Raw genomic sequence first — 18,079 nt, forward strand, 5'->3', positions numbered from 1 at the left:
TCAGAACCAGGATTTTTAGTAGTGTCTTCCTCCGCAAATACCTCTCAGGACCCAGTACAGTGAGATGCCTAAATTGATGCTTGATAAATGCTATCTATTGTGAGACACATGCTGTTGTTCTGATCAACATAAACGCTACTGGCAGAAACACATAATCTAATGATGAGAAATGCAGTTTCACTTTCTAATGAAAACTACTCATTAAAACATAAAGTTTACGATAAGAAAATTATATATTTATTCGGTATGAAATTATCACAACCTTCACCTAATATCAGCACCTCTATTCCATCTCTTGGTTAATAAATGAAACAAAAATTGTGATCTAATTATATAAAGTTGCTTGTTTTCTTTCTTTTCATCTTTTCATGACTGTTGAAATGTTCTCTCCAATATATTTAGCTTTTGAAACTTCATGAGAGTGAATGGAAATTCATTCAAATCTGGCTTTGTAATGAGTGGTTCATGGTTTTTGGTTTGCTATTTTTAACCTGACGTATCTGGAAACGTTCCCCTCCCCAGACTTGTTTATTGGCTCTCCTGCTCTTTCTCCTCAAGATCCAAAGCTAAAAAACATGCTGTTGAAAACAAAACAACTCTAGCCAAGGGAAATCTATGCAATGGAAAAGGGATTCTCCAGAATAAAGCGTAATGTCAAAACTGTGCATATTATCTCTCAAACAGGATGAGTACCTTCTCACTGCCAAAGTAGTTGGAGGGACATCAAACACCAGTGATAGGAACATTGAAACTCACATAAGGTAAAGCGATTCAGGAAAGTTTTAGTAAGAGCTCAGGTCTTGAATATAGATACATAAACTTGGGAACGTGTTTTCTCAGCTGAGCGGTTTCCTCAGGAGATTGGTTCCAGGACCTCCATGGATACCTAAATCTGCAGATGCTCAAGTTCCTAATATAAAAGGGCGTAGTATATTCATATCACCTATGCACATTTTCCCACATACTTTAAATCATCTTTAGATTACTTATAAACCTATTATAATGTAAATATTATACAAATAGTTGTTATACTGTATTGTTTTTAAATTTGTATTATTTTTATTCTTTTTTTTTTTTTTTTTTTTTTTTTGAGACGGAGTCTCGCTCTTTCACCCAGGCTGGAGTGCAGTGGCGCGATCTCGGCTCACTGCAGGCTCCGCCCCCCGGGGTTCACGCCATTCTCCTGCCTCAGCCTCCCGCGTAGCTGGGACTACAGGCGCCTGCCACCTCGCCTGGCTAATTTTTTGTATTTTTAGTAGAGACGGGGTTTCACCGTGTTAGCCAGGATGGTCTCGATCTCCTGACCTTGTGATCTGCCCGCCTCGGCCTCCCAAAGTGCTGGGATTACAGGCGTGAGCCACCGCGCCCGGCCTATTTTTATTCTTGTATTGTTATTTTTTTCAGATATTTTTTATCCGTGATTGGTTGACTCCACAAATGTGGAACCCACAGATGGGGAGGGCTGACTGTATTTGCAATATTGTCTCTGATTTATTAGAAAATAAACTAACATATGTACAAGTTACTGAGCTAAACACAACCAGATCCAGAATCATGTGGTAATTGAAATGCTTCACCTGAGCGGCTGGGCTTCATTGCCTCTCTAACTGCACCTGAGCGGCTGGGCTTCATTGCCTCTCTAACTGCACTGGAACATAAAAGCTACTCCTAGAGCACACAACTCTCTCTCTTTTTGAGTTTCAAATTTCTGAGATAAGTGTCCCACTATCTAGACTAATACGAGTCCGGTTAAAAGTATTAAAGTATCTTTAGGGTCTCTATAAAGTATTTTTCAGGGGAAAAGGCACATGAGACATGCAGGTACCTGCAGGAAGAACATTCCAGGCAGAGAGAGGAGGAAATGCCAAGGCTCTGAGATGGAAACATGTCTGAAATGTTGGTGAAATACCCGGGAGACTAGTGATCAGGAGAGAGAGTAGCAGAAAGTGACTTCAGAGAGTATCAGCGAGCCCCATTATCTAGAGCCTTATAGCCCACATAAAGACTTTGACTTGTATTCTAGGTGAGATGGGAAGCACTCGGAAATTTTAGGCAGGAGAATTATGTGATTTGACTTGACATATTTTAGAACAGTTATGTTTCCAATAGAGTGAAAGAGGAAGAACGCAGAAGCATGAAGATTAATTAGAAAGCAATAACAATGATCTAGAAAAAAAATAATAGTGGTTTGGGTCAGGTGTAAGACTGGAGGTAGGAGCTGGATTCTGAATATAAGTACAGAACAAACAGGATATGCTGGCAAGTAAGATTGAGATAAATCACTGCAGGGTGAGCAGAAAAGAGAGTTCACTAGACAGGAAGCCGGGATTTCTCAGTTGGAGTTTCGGCCGAAAGCATTTACAATGCTACTGGAAGAAAGTCACTGAAAAGTATGAAGGCTCATTTTTCACACCTACAAAAATGGGGTTAATTACCTTCAGGACCTCACAAGACAAATGATTACGAAGTCTGTGTAAATGTTGGCTTGCTTAGATTGAGTCACTGCTCTATGTGACTTTGTGCAAGTGAATTAGCCTGAGCAACTGTGGAGGGGAGGATGAAATCAAATCTGGAATATTTTGAGAACAAACAAAAAATAAAAATATCACCGCTGTGAAGAAATAATTTAAGAAGCTTTATTTTAAAAGGCAAAGGCCAGGCAAAGTCACTCACCCCTTTAATCCCAGACAGGAGGATTTCTTGAAGCCAGGAGTTTGAGACCAGCCTGGGCATCATAGTGAGACCTTATCTCAACAAAAAATAAAAAGTTAGCTAGGCATGGTGATGCATGCCTGTAGTCCTAGCTACTCAGGAGTACGAGGCAGGAGAATCGCTTGAACCCAGGGTTTCAAGGCTGCAGTGAGCTATGATGGCACCACTGCACTCCAGCCTGAGTGACACAGTGAGACCCTGTCTCTACAACAAAAATTAAATAAAATACTCTTTCTAAGCTCAGAATATCATAGAAGAAAGTTCAAAAAAATTATTTTAATCAAAGCCTTATGATTCCTAGTAGTAATATGGATTTTGCACTCTTTGAACCTAGATTTATGAATTGTTATCAAGTCATGGATTGAGGAATACAAACCAAAAAGAAAACATAAAATGACAAAAAAACCCCTCCATTTGCAGTTTCAGTTTCAGTTAAACACAACAGACTTCTTCTGTTTTCTCCTCTCTCTAAGCGGGTTTGCAGTACTCTGGAATTTTTCTAAATTTTTACTAAGAACAGAAATACATGACTGAATTATTCTAAGGGACTCAAAAGTTTACAACTTTCCCAATCTGCTTAAATATGCAAAGCCCAAGCTACCTCTTTCTAATTCACAAATACAAAAAAGCACCCGTAGTTGAAAGTTTAGGATAAGCATAGAAGGGCTGGTGAGCAGCCTCCCAGGGTGAGAGGGCAGGAGACATAGAGGAGAAAGCAAGGCTGTGGTGTTCCACATGGAGCCACCTTCTCAGCAGAGAGGCATGCTCTCAATTACTCTTTCCTTCTCCTCTTTATTTCTCTATAACCTCCCAAGTCTTCCCCATTAAACATACCTATCCTAAGTCCAAGTATCTCAACATCCTGAAAAGTAACTGAAAAGCCATTTAATAAGCCAATTTAAATTGAATTATTAACCATAGATAAAAATTAGTCTTTGAGCTTTCTCTGCATTTTGAGGAGGAGCTCCCAGTAATGCAATGGCCTGAAGTCCTAGTTAAAAGGTGAAATGCTTAGGTACCATGAAGCTAGATGTTTAGCAAGGAGTTCCTTTGAGAAAGACTCAAGAAATCTTCCCATAAGGTGGTTTTCTTCTTTGCCTATACTTTATATCTGTAGTCTTTAGCATTGTCCCTAAGACCATCTCAGGGGGTCCACGTAATCAAAAAATTATTGTCATGATAACACCAATAAATTATTTGACTTTCTCACTCTCATTCTCTAATAAATGTGCTCTGAAGTCTTCCAGAAGCTGTATGATGTATGATGTTGGCATCACTCTGATAGCTAATAGGATATATGGTTATATATTTTTGTATTTAAATTTTATCAGTTTTAATTTCAAATATGATAAATATCAACAGATATAATTCACATTACAGAAAAAGCTCTTTGGGATCCTCAATGATGTTTTTAAATGCATAAAGGGGTCCTAAGACCAAAATGTTTGAGAACTGTTGCATTAAGTCATCCTGCCTGATCTAGTACCAATTTAGCAGATACTAGAAATACAGAAAAATACAAGGGGATGATTCCCACTAAATTCAAAACTATGTGAGCTAATCGGTCTGCAAAGGTTGGTATCTAAAAGCAAAATCAAAAGAACATATATAAGGAAGTGCTGCAGAACTGATAGGGTCATGTCAAAAGGACATGGGCACCAACTCAAAGGAGTTCATACCAGCCAGACATCTGATTTGGGTTTGGGCTTTTGTGATTAGTCAGAAACAGCAGCTCATTTTTTTTTTTTTTTTTTTTTTTTTTTGAGACAGAGTCTTGCTCTGTCGCCCAGGCTGGAGTGCAGTGGCGCTATCTCGGCTCACTGCAAGCTCCACCTCCCGGGTTCATGCCATTCTTCTGCCTCAGCCTCCCGAGTAGCTGGGACTATAGGCGCCCAGCTAATTTTTTGTATTTTTAGTAGAGACGGGGTTTCACCGTGTTAGCCAGGATGGTCTCGATCTCCTGACCTCGAGATCTGCTGCCTCGGCCTACCAAAGTGCTGGGATTACAGGCGTGAGCCACCGCGCCCGGCCTAGCTCATCTTTTAGGAGGGGGAAGATAGAGAGGAGGGGAGGGTTTTACATATGATGGGAAAAGACAAGGATTATCATTCATTTCCACATTTCCCAAGAGAATATCATAAGCCAAATATTTGGAGTCAACACTTTTAATTGTTCAATATTTTACTACAAATATAAGAAACAATACAGAATTAAATAACACATGAAAATCTTGCTCTCTCTCTATATATATATAAATATCCAATTTAACAGCGAAAACAACTTACACTTTAATTCCTAGGCCACTGGATAGACACAGACAAAGCAGAAGATACTGAAAAAGCAACTAATAATGGTTATTAAAGATTCAACATCATTCCACTAGCTGGAACAATATCTTTAGAACAAAGGGATTGTATGCTCATATTTGCTTCCTCTGCTGTTGTGAAAAGTTAATGCATGGAGAAAGAAGCCAGCAGAGACAAAGCATGTGAATTGGCTGACTGCTATACAGGACATCTCCTAAACATCTGTTTTCATAATGTATTTTCATTATATGAGGCTGAATTTAGAATGATGTAAAATAGGGCTGGGTCATGTTATAAGACAAATGGACAGGGAAAGCATGCTTCTCAAAAAATGTGAGCTATTGTCTAAGACTAACAATATTTATCTAGCTATAAAAATAAATAAGTTAAATGAATAAGTTAAGATTGCCAGTGTTACTTCACAATAAATTCAGTCCTATTTTTGTTGGAGTAAATCTCATAGAAGCACATGAAGAACAGCAGTGAAACCAAGGATTCTAGCAAGGCCAGCTATTAGCAAAGCAGTAAGCAGGAACTGGACTAGATACCAAATGATGGGGAAACAGACTCATAGACCTAAGAACATGGGAAGAAGAGATGTAACATCAACAGAAAGGCAAAAGGTAAACGCTCTGTATTCTTTCTTCTCTCTCTTTCTATTCTTCCCCCTTTGCTTATTCCCTTTTTTTTCTGGAATTACATTTTAAATTAAGTTTTAGAGCTATGTGGTAAATTATTTGGTCCAATTCCTTTATACTTTGGATGAGGTAAAGTGACTAACAGAGGTCCCCACCAGTAGGAGCTCAAGTCAGTCTGTGAGCTCAGTGCTCCTGATACTAAGTCCAGTGCCCTTTCAACCACATAACATGGCATTGCTTTACAAAATCAAGTCCTACAACAGACCTGAGAGGTAAAATGACTTCCTCTTGGGATTCAAACACCGAGTAGCTCAGATGGCAGTAAAAAGTCGTGGGATCCTTAAGGCTTTCGCTCCCACCTCTTTTGCTCTTTCAGGTCCTTTGGAGAATGGCCCCTTTTCCTCCTGCTTTTCTCTTGTGTCAAATTCAAGTAGACCAGGGAATGACTTTCAGGGTGCTGCGTGACTCATTTAGGGCTCTGGATAAAAGAAAAACAAGGTATTACCTTTGGACACTTGTAAATTCTATCATAATAGATTTTAAGAAGATAAATAATAGAGAGATTAAGAAACACAGAGTTATTCTAGTGTATATTCATTGGCAAAGATAAGGAAATAGACATTTCTGACCCAGTATGATGTGAGGGGACTATGACTCTTTACAAGAACAAAAGTAGACTGGATGCGGTGGATCATGGCTGTAAGCCCAGTGTTTTGGGAGGCCAAGGCGGGAGGATCATTTGAGCCCAGGAGTTCAAGACCAGTCTGGGCAACATAGTAAGACCTTGTCTCTACAAAAAATAAAAATTAAAAAAAAAATAGCTGGACATGGTGGCATGCACCTGTAGTCCCAGCTACTCAGGAGGCTGAGGCATGAGGATAACTTGAGCCCAGGAGACTGGGGCTGCAGTGAACTATGATCTCACCACTGCACTCCAGCCCCAGGCAATATAGCAAGACACTATCTCTGAAAAAAAAAAAAAAAAAAAAAAACAAAAACAAAACTAAAACAAAAATAAAAGGGCATACGTAATCCTAGGAAATAATGGTTTAGCAAATCACCTAAGACTATAAGGAACATGTTCAAAAATTCCAAATGATCAAAATGTATTCTATTTGTAAGCTTTGTTTCTGATGGATAATAACTCACTGGATGACAGGGTAGAAATGGTCACGAAGTAGAGGCCTTTCCAAGGGCTAGTGGCTTTCTGGCACATACTGGGAGCCTGGGATCCTCTCAAGGCACATAGATGATGAAGTAAAAGACTTGGAATTTTATCTTGGCACCACCTCTCACTCTCTGTGTAATCTTAGGTAATTGTTTACCAGAACCTGCAAAGTTCTGCACATTTTAGATCCTGCCAATATTTCTAACATCAGATATCAATGGGCCATGGAAAGACTGTCTTCTCCCAACATGGCTCAATACTTTTCAATTTAAATAGTAAAAAACGAATTACTAGAAAAATGACATAAAATAACATAATTCATTTTAAATTATCAGATTTAACAGATATGAAATTACTGTCAAATTCTTACCATAGAGTGAAAGCATTTATTCTCAGTTATGTACTTATGTTGCTTCAGACTAGTAAAGAACACTTCTTGGATGGGCAACCATCCTCAGACCATTATTTGGAGTAACACTGCTCTAAAATATATACATACATATATACATATATATATATATTTTTTTTTTGAGATGAAGTCTCACTGTGTCAACCAAGCTAGAGTGCAGTGGTGCAATCTCTGCACACTGTAACCTCTACTTCCTGGGTTCAAGTGATTCTCCTGCCTCAGCCTCCTGAGTAGCTGGGAGTACAGGCACATGCCACTATGCCCGGCTAATTTTCATATTTTCAGTAGAGATGGGGTTTCACTATGTTGGCCGGCTGGTCTCAAACTCCTGACCTCAGGTGATCTGCCCACTTCAGCCTCCCAAAGTGCTGGGATTATAGATGTGTGCCACCTCACCCTGTAAAATATTAATGACTTTTCTGCCTAGAGCTTTCACATTTGCAATTAATTTGCTAAAAGACACTCTTCCCTTGTCTCCTCCATGGCTGGCTTATTCTCTCCTTGCAGGTCTCTGATTAAAAGTCACCACCTCAGCGAAGCTTTCCCTAACAAATTCCAAGTAACGGGTATCGTTTTCAAGTTATCCTCTTTCATTGCATGCTATATTTTATATTATTCTATATTATTTCCTTGTGCTAAAATCTCGTTTTAATAGTATCCTTATTTGTTGATTCACTTGTCATTTCCCTGCCTATCCCCCTAACCTGTCATCTCCATTATCAATTACCAATAACAGAATTTATAATTCTTATATGACCTAACTACTGACTGGAATCCAGAATAATAATCTAAATGATAGCATGGTTTCCTTTAAAGATCACTAGTATACATTTTTGTTGTTGTTTTTTGTCTGTTTTTTTTAAAAAAAAGCTCTTAAATTGAGCCTGACTTTGAATGGTTGATTACTTGATTCTGCATCTGGTCTGAAGAAGTTTTTCCTTTCTCTAAAATAAAGTTTCTATATATCTTTCTCTCTCCGTCGCCTCAAAGACCATGCTTTACTCACAGCCCTTGCCAGAGCTTTTAGGATTCTTCTAAACTCTAGAATACCTAAGGACTACCTGAAGTACTGGTTAATTTGCAAATACACAGGACACTTGTAGAGAATGTGATTCTTTGTCGTTTTGTGTGGTTCAGGAATATACTTTCGTTTTCTTTCTCTCTTTCTTTCTTTCTTCTCTCTCTTTCTTTCTTTCCTCTCACTTTTCTTTCTTTTTGGATTGGGTAATCTATGAAGCAATGTGTGAGGGAACAAAAATAATAAGAGAAGTTTAAAACATATGGAATAGAGAGTGAAGAAATTGTTTAGTGCAGAGAAGGCAGAACAGCCAAGTTGTGGTAAGGATAGGAGAAACTAGATGCAAAACTCATGAATCAGTGCTGATGGGGAACTTAGGGCAGCTTTGGATCTACAAGCACCTTCAGGTAGCCGCTCTTCCTGACATGTGGCAGTTTAGTTTCCTGGAAATGCATTTATACACATCCGTACAGGAACTGTCCTATCTCTACCCTTGACTTGCACTAGCTTCAGTGAGTAATTTTTCTTCCCACACTTCTACAAAAAAAATATCTAAGCAAAACCGTTTCTCTTCTTCAAAAAGAGATACAATTGCACTAGCAGGAAATCAGTTTTCGGCATCACAAGTTCATCTAGGCATCACAAGTTCATTTCAGTACAGGCATGTTTTTAGTACGCACATTTTCTGATTCTGTCTCCCCAGTGGGTCCCCACAAATTTCTCCGAAGACTGCTACTGAAATGACTTATATAGCAGGTCCTCCAACAACATCCTTTCATTCCACATCTTGTTATAATGTTGATGAGAAAAACAATAGATTCCCATCCAGGGCCACTGTGTGGAGTTAGCACATTCTCCCCAAGTCTGCATGGGTTTTCTCTGGATACTCCGGTTCCCCCCACATCCCAAACATGTACTGCATGTTATGTAAATTGCATGTCCAATGAGTAACTGTGTGTGGGTGTGTGTGTGTGTGTGTGTGCGCGCGTGTAAACGCCCCCTGCTATGGGTTGACGTCCTGTCTGGTGTCAGTGTCTGCCTTGCATCCTGAGCTGACAGGATAGGTTCCGGCCACCTATGCCCTTGAACTGAAATCACTGAGTGAATAATTATCTCACTTGTTTTTGTTACTCTTTCTTAAATGTATGCATAGCTCACATTTATTTCGATGTTTAATATTAGAAATGTTTTGGTCTTTATTAAAAGTTTGGTGATGTTTTTGTGAGAAATATGCCATAGGAACTTAAGTCTTGTTTCTATCATTTAGCCTGTGGTAAAATTGGTTTTGTTACATGCCATTTTGCTTAAACTCGCAGTTTCCAAGAACCTATTGATGACATTAAGACTTACTGTATGAGTTCTTCTCCCTTTCAAATACTCATGCCCATGTGTCCAAACAGATTCAGATAACCCGAAATCTTCCTCAAAGCTTTCCTAACTGCTACAATTCCTGTTTGTCCTTCCATTTACCTCTCTAAACTCGTCCCTCCTCGAACATTTGTACAATTCATGAAAATATACATCGATAAAAAGAAAAAGTACCTTAGATTTAGTAATTACAAAAACGAACATTTGTTACAAACTTACTCTGCCGCATTGGTGTGCTAGACCTTTATTGGTTCATGCCGATGGTTAAATTGTTAGTACCTTGAAATTTGCTATGGTGGGAAGATTTACTTCACAGAAGTTGGCAACAGCTACAAATAAGCACTCCACTCCTCTCCTCCCAGGCCAGTGTTCCAGCGTATCATTCGTTTTAGGCACTTTTCTTTTTTTTTTTTTGAGACGGAGTCCCGGTCTGTCACCCAGGCTGGAGTGCAGTGGCGCGATCTCAGCTCACTGCAAGCTCCGCCTCCCGGGCTCACACCGTTCTCCTGCCTCAGCCTCCCAAGTAGCTGGGACTACAGGCGCCCGCCACCGCACCCGGCTAATTTTTTATATTTTTAGTAGAGACGGGGTTTCACCGTTTTGGCCAGGATGGTCTCGATCTCCTGACCTCGTGATCCGCCAGCCTCGGCCTTCCAAAGTGTTGGGATTACAGGCGTGAGCCACTGCGCCCGACCATTAGGCACTTTTCTAAGCCCTTGTATGTATTCCCGTTTAAATCTTCACAACATTCTTGTGAGACACAGTTACAATTATTATCCCCATCTTACTCAGTGAGGAAAAGGAGGCACAGGGAAGTTAAATGGCTTGTCCAAAGGTACTCAGCTAATTTGTAAAGGACAGGATTTGATCAAAATCACTAAGTAATTGTTCATTGTTGCTAATAAAAATGACTGACTAGAAAACAACCAATTTTATATGTCATTTGCAATCATTCTTGCCAAAATTAACAGTTGAAAACTTTAAACTCTTGAAGGAGAAATGTTGTAGAAATAAATATCACATTCAGTTTCTCAATTATTTCATGTGGCCTTGGTTAAGATGAAAAAAATTTCAGTTAGATAAGGAGTAATAACTTCAAGAGATCTATTGTACAACATGGTGACTACGGTTAATAACAATGTATTGTATACTTGATATTACTGACAGAGTAGATTTTATGTGTTCATACCACAAAAAAATAAGTATATGAGGCAATGCACATGTTAATCAGCTTGATTTAGCCATTCCACAATGTATACATATATACAAATATCATGTTGTACACCATAAATACATACAATTTCTGTTTTCGATTAAAAAATAAAAACAAAAAGGCCGGGCGCGGTGGCTCACGCTTGTAATCCCAGCACTTTGGGAGGCCGAGGCGGTCGGATCACGAGGTCAGGAGATCGAGACCACGGTGAAACCCCGTCTCTACTAAAAATACAAAAAATTAGCCGGGCGTGGTGGCGGGCGCCTGTAGTCCCAGCTACTCGGAGAGGCTGAGGCAGGAGAATGGCGTGAACCCGGGAGGCAGAGCTTGCAGTGAGCCGAGATTGCGCCACTGCACTCCAGCCTGGGCGACAGAGCGAGACTCCGTCTCAAAAAAAATAAAAATAAAAAAATAAAAATAAAAATAAAAACAAAAATTCATAATAAGTAATAGTTTTAAAAAAGATTAAAAGAAAATTGTGTACACAATCCCAAAGGTATTTAACGTGAACTCTTTAAAGGACTTTCAAAATACAAGGCTAGCATTTCTCTTTATTATATAAAAATGGGAGAAGGTTGGAGAATTTATAAACTAGTGTCCACAGAGACTCAGAACTAGCAGAATTGGTCAGTCATCATGAAATTCTATCTAGTTTGAATACTGAGAAGGGCAAGAGGCTCTCTTTTGATAGCCTCTCATTCATAAATTTCCATAATTGTGCCTCATGAAATGCGGAACTTAACATCGAAGTTGTGATTTTTGCAAAACATGTCTTGCATGTTTGTAGTACAAAATCTCATTTGTTCTTTATTTACTAGAAGAAATTGTATTTTTTTACAATATGGTTATTTTTAGAGATTAAAATTATTCAAATTAAATTGTACTGAACATACTTTTATTTCTTAATTTTTTTCCTCATATTTCTAACATTTTTTTCTACTTAATATACTTCATCAAATATATATATTTTTAGCTCTGTCTTTAAAAAAATTGTTAGTGGAAGAACTGCTCTACTGCATATGGGTTGCTGAAATCAATTAGAGCCTATAAATGGGAATTTTGAAGAATTCTGAAAATGATATGAAAAGCATTGAGGCTCCTAAAATCTATAATGACCTCATAACATGACTCTGCAAGTATTTGGGACTGAGAAATTCCCAGTTTAATAAGTTATGATAAATGGGGAAAGACCAATTTGGTTATGCCTACTATCACCACACATAGTGATAAATATAATTTTCCCACTTTGAACTTTCACAGTTCCCTGTGAACTTGTGTTTACGGGATGCTTATGACTAAGACAAAGGAAGTTAGAATTGCTTCCTCTATGAAAAGGTGGAAATAGGGAGAAGCAGGAAATATGCAAGAACTGAGATTCTAAGAAAAAAGTTTTTGTAATATTACAGTTAGTGATAGAAAACAAGGGAAAGCAGAAGTGATGCTTTTGCATCACAGATTTGAGAGACAAAATATAATCTTGGAAAATAAAGCCTTGCCTGGTCGGAGGTTCTGACCAGGTTTTGAAGTTCTTTGATAGAGAGTTGCCAGGAACAGAGCAAAAGCTATGGAATTGCAGAGAGAGAATGCTTCCACTGGGAGGTCAGTAAACAGCTGTCCCTCTAAGTAACTCACTCCCACACCCTCTTAGCATTTGTGGTAGGCATAATAATGGCACCCCAAAGACATCCATATTCTAATTCCAGGAATCTGTGAATATGTTACTTTACATGGCAAAAGGAATTTTGCTGATGTGATTAAATTAAGGACCCTGAGATGGATTATGCAGTTGGGCCCATTGTAATCACAAGGATCCTTATAAAGGAAAAAGGAGACAAACGTATCAGATTTAGAGTGATTCAATGTGAAAAAGACTCAACTGGACATTGTTGGCTTTGAAGATGCAAGGCAAGGAATGTGGGCAGTCTCTAAAAGCAGGAAAAGAGAGAGAGGGGAAAAAATGGATTCTCCCCTAGAGCCTCCAGAAAGGAATGTCTCCCTGCAGACACCTTGTTTTAAACCCAGTGAGACCCATGTTGGACTTCTGACCTCTAGAACTGTAGTATAATACACGTGTGTTGTTTTAAGCTGCTAAATGTGTGATAATTTGGTAAAGAAGCAATAGAAAATTAATACAGCATTTACGATGTTTCCCTCTCTGTAAGCCATGTTGAGTACTTTCATTAAGTGGCCCAATCTTTTCCAGTTTAAATAGCATACAGTTGGCTTCTTTTGTTAGTCGAGGCTAGGGTCTTGTATCTGTTTAGAGGCAAGCTTATTATATGGGTGTGACTATACTACTGAAATGCGCAACGGTTCCAAACAAAACAAACTGGTAATAGACACTAGGTAAAGGATATATGCAAGCTAAAATGCAAAAGGAGTAGAGATGTTAGAGGATTTTTCAGCTGGAAGATTTTCTCATCCTTTTTGCTTTTCATTAATTGGTCTAACAGGTACTGACAGCTAATCTCCTTAAACAGCCCCATGGCCAAAAAGCCAAGGGGATGAGTATGCCATTTGAGGGCTGAACATACATTGAATTATTGGGCAGGAGACTGAGATGTCTTGATTCCTAAAGATGTTTCCCACATATAGATTGAAACTTAAAATTTGGGTCATCTATGCCCATGTGGGTTTAGGTGTTAGAGAGAACAGCAAAGAAGAGCTCCAGGCAAGAATATCCAGGCATTAAGAATCTGCTAAGGGTTTTGTGATAAGATTATGTATGTCATCTTGGCATGATAGGTAAATCATACAAAATTTGTAAAATTTTTGCAGAAAAATAGCCTTAGAATTCAAGATTTCGCCCAGCAATACTAATCTAAGCAGTTCAATGAAGATTCTTTATCGCTTTTCTCATGTAAAGCATCACATTTCTTCCTCCTGAAACTATGAGGATACTGGGGTGGGGTTGGGTAGTGCCATTCATCCAGCCTCTGTCAGGGAAGCATAAGTACTTTTTGAGCAAAGCAAATGTTCTTATTTCATACAGCCCAGACAGAGGGCTACCCATTCATACAGCCTTTGTACAGGAAGCAAAAGTGCTTTCTGAGCAAAGCACAGGTTGTTATTTCAGGAGGGGGGAACAGATATTGTTTTCCCCTTTCAATTAATGACCAATTACATCATCACAAATTGTTTATTGAACACCTTTGTTGTTTGTATTAAGTATTAAGCTTAAAATAGGAGAAAGTCCCATGCTGTTATCCAGGAAATGACGTTTTATTAACTTTGCCATTGTTATTATACATTGCCAGGAACCCATTCATAGGTTAGGTTATTGTGAAGAGAAGGAAATCAAGATAAATATACAGCTCATGCAGATGAAAAACATACTTCTAATGGATTAGGTAGTACTTGAAAAAAAGTGAAGTTTGGCATATAAATTTTACATGATTGTCTAAATTTTCTATTGTTCTCCAAAGCAGCCTTGACTCAACCAAAGCAAAGCAAAGCAAAGCAAACCAAACCAAACAAAATAAAGCTGCCTAAAAATTAGGTGATTGTCTATGATGATCTGCCCCAAAGCGAAGTTTCTTTTATTGTTTCTGAGAAGCATGTAATTGTTGGTGGGATGACTAATGAGAAATAAAAGATTATTCTCAACTCCAAATTTAACTACATTGTCATATATGTGAAAGGCACAACTGTATGAAATCACTGGGTTTTAATAGAAAGAAGTATTTTGAGATAATGGAAAATTTCCCTGGGAAATTTTAATTCTTTCTCACTTACTGTTTTAAAGTACTGGATTCATGAAAGAGAAAAGAATGTTCTTTGAAATCTTATTAGTCTTACTGTGGTAGTCTCCTGGGAAGTAATTGTGATAATTCTATCAGGAATGGTGCAGAGAAATGGCCTGTGCTACTTTACAGTTGGAAAAAACCAATGTCATACTCTCTGGCATTATACAGGATCACAAGAAAAGTAATGGTAGTCTAACTTCTATGCAAAAATAACATCAGTAACTATAAGTTTGCTTAGGCATTTGTGAGTAATGAGTAGTGGTTATGACCTAAAATAAACTTCTGTTTTGGACATTTACCCAACACAGAATTGACCTAACTTAACAGACTTACCTTACTTACCAGATTTTTATTACTGGCTACTGGAGCTACATGAAGATAATTCTTTGTCTGTTCACACTCAATAAATTCAAAAACTAATGCATCTGTCTCCTTTGCTTTTCTACAAACTCTAAACACTCTCTCTCTCAGTTCCACCTCTTCACTTTAGTGTTTCTGTTCACATCACCATTTTTGAGGTCACCGAGTTCAAAATCTTTGTATTATTTTGGACCAATCATGTTTTCCTGCCCATTTGGAAATTTTATGTTTTCAGAAGATGATGGAAAGAAAAAAAGAAAGAAAAGTAAGGATGAAAACAACTGGAAGGCAAATGTGTAGGACTATTCCCCTTCCTCACAAAATATCAACCAGAATTTGTTAATTGTAGAAATAAAAAATGGCACTATCTTCTATGATTTTCTTTCCTTTCTCTTTTCTTTGTCCCAACTTTTTGTATAACCTGAAGTTCGGTCTAAACGAACCAGTATTTTCTTAGCCCTGAGCATTTAAGCTTCAGCATAATCAACTCTTGGTTTTACTAGCTGTTAAGTATATGAAGCCAAATTATCTGGCTGTTAAAATTTTCTAAATCGGTTGTTATAGTTTGGATACTTGATCCTGCAAATCTTATGTTGAAATCTGATCCCCAATGTTGGAGGTAGGGCTTAATGGGAGGTGTTTAAGGGGAAAGATCTCTTGGGAATTGATTAATGCCCTTGGTGTGGGTGAGTTCTCTCTAGTTCCCATGAGAGCTGGTAAAACAGCCTGGCAGCACCCTCTTTTATTTTCCTGTCTCGCTATCTGATCTCTGTGCACACTGGCTCCCCTTTTCCTTCTGCTATGAGTGGAGGTAGCTTGAGGCCCTCACCAGAAGCAGATGTTGGCACTGTGTTTGTATAGCCTTCAGAAGCCAAATAAACCTCTTTTCTTTATGAATTACCCAGCCTCAGGTATCTTTTATAAGCAACACAAATGGAAAAGAAATGAGTCAAAAATCCAGTCATTGAAAATATGCCACTGAACATTCAGAGGAATTAATTCAATTGGCCATATGTCATGAAGACATCATCAGTAAATGGCAATCCTGATGCATATAGGAGTCAATATAGGTTCAGGTATTTATTTCATAAGTGAGGAAAAACTTGGGCAGAGAAATAAGCTGATTCTTTTTGCTTCAAGAATCGGATATTGCCATTGAATGACTATATTTCCCAGAAAGTCCAAGACTTGCTTAATGAACAAGGGTAATTATTTTGCATGTCTCTTTCCAGTAGAATTTACCTCAGGCTTGAGTAGATTGCATTATAAAACTTTTGCCCAAGAGGGACTTTTAAAAATGAATTTAAATACTTTATACTTGCCTGCTTGCACTTTCCAAAAGAAAAGGACATTGACAGTAAGCACAGATTAAGTGAATGCAACTGATAACAATAGCTCCTTTCAAGTCAAGACATTGGGGCATCAGTAATGACAGGAAGAACATTTGGCAGAGGTCAGGGCACCGGGGTTTAGTCCTAGCCTACTCTTAAGAAGCTGTATGAACTTATGGAAGGAAGTCAGCTTTCCTCTCTGGGCTTCAGTTTCCTAATTGGAAAAGAAAAATGTCTGGATAAAGTAGAATCAAACAGACTCCTGTGTTTGATTTTATTCTGTGGAGCACTTATGAGTTCCATGGGCTTATAATTATGTGCAGTAAGATTAACTGATTTGTAATCTTCTCTCCTGGACAGAACAAATACCTTTACCTACTTTTGCAAAAGGGCCACTGACACTGAAGGCTTTTTGTGTTTTATAAATTCACAAGAATTAATCTGGAGGATTATGCAAAATAAAGTGGTCAAAAACTTGAAACATGAACAAAAACATAAAAATGTAAACATAAAACTAAAAGGAAACATTTCTGTAAAACATAAAAGGAAAGGAAAAAATGAGTAAGATTTTTAATCAAAGTCTAAAATAGCAATCAAAGCCAACTTTTTTTCTTTCCTGACCCCTATCCTTCAGTCATCTGAAATGGAGGAAACTCCCACATTACCCCTTCACGCTAGCAAATTCCCATTATACAAAACTTCAACTGCAGCTTTGTATTCGCTTCAATAAATTATGCACTGTCTACAGAAACCAAAGACATTTCATTCTTCCTCTCTATCTAGCTCGCTGCTCTTGCTTTATAGTGTCTCTTGTTTTATAATTTCTCACAATATCTTAGACTGGCATTTATGAGGTACTGAATTTACAATAGGAGAAGGGGAATTGAAAAAAAAATCACCTTAAAAATTCTCTCTGTCCTCAATCAGTTCATTCAGTAACTTAACATTTATTCAGCCCCTGGTATATATAAGACGCTGTGATAGTTGTGAAAGATAAAGAGAAATTTACAGTCTAGAAGGGCAGAACGACATGACACAGTTACTGTAAGTATGGATCACTTGCATGATGCTGATAGTGTTTGAGGCATCGTGGGCGTATAACACAGAAAGTGTTACTTAATGAGTGATCATAATTGGACAATTGCAGTCTCTTAAATGGGCAGATGGCCTGTGAAGTGCTATAAAAAGAGAAGAGATTGTCCTTCTCATTAATGAGTGGAAAGGGCCTTGCGTGGGTGCCAGACTTCTTTCTTTGGTTCTGTCACCATTGTTTCATTTCATTAGCTTTTAAGTCATATTAGCAAACCAAAAGCAGAAATGTCCAATTGCAAGAAAACGCCCCGACGCATTTTAAAACAGTATCAACATTTCTATATTTTGGAAACAACAAACAAAACACATTATTGCCATTCCCTTATTTATATCTTCAAATGACTCACAAATTGTCATTAAAAATAAAATTTAATTTATGTCATTTTTTGAACCCCCTGTGATGACCCACCTCGGTCCTGATTCCGGTGACGTTTCCAGTACAGTAAGATTGAGATTAGGACGAGAAGAATTACCAGGGAAACAATGCTTAACAATAGTGGAACTGAAAACCAATAGCCTATAGATATTGAAGAAAGGAAAAGGAAAATGACGTCACAAGAGGAAATTGTTGAGGCAAAAAGTAATAAAGCAATAGAGTTGAGCTTTTAGTTAAAATTATCCTTAAATACATACATATGTAGGTTTATACGTATGACTTCATATTATTTTAATAATATTTAGATATTAGTAATAGCTAACGTTGTTTTATCCGGCTACT

General features: G+C 38.0%; 1 protein-coding gene across 5 annotated transcripts in view; it reads right to left on the reverse strand.

Moving 5' to 3' along the window:
• Positions 1-4,691: 4,691 nt before the first annotated feature.
• CD200 (CD200 molecule) overlaps positions 4,692-18,079 on the reverse strand; it is a 31,247-nt gene continuing 17,859 nt past the window's right edge. For 2 of the 5 annotated variants that reach the window (XM_032150195.2, XM_058437516.1), the window contains exons 5-6: positions 17,771-17,878; positions 4,693-6,134 (exon numbers count right to left, since the gene is read on the reverse strand). In XM_032150195.2, the coding sequence (XP_032006086.1) occupies positions 6,127-6,134; positions 17,771-17,878 (116 nt within the window). In that variant the 3' untranslated portion in view covers positions 4,693-6,126. Of the gene's footprint in view, positions 6,135-11,323; positions 17,879-18,079 lie in introns of those variants that run through there. The other 3 variants (XM_032150202.2, XM_032150197.2, XM_032150194.2) reach the window with 3 other exon arrangements.

This window comes from Hylobates moloch, unplaced genomic scaffold (assembly GCF_009828535.3).
Source record: "Hylobates moloch isolate HMO894 unplaced genomic scaffold, HMol_V3 SCAFFOLD_4, whole genome shotgun sequence".
Classification (NCBI taxonomy): domain Eukaryota; kingdom Metazoa; phylum Chordata; class Mammalia; order Primates; family Hylobatidae; genus Hylobates; species Hylobates moloch.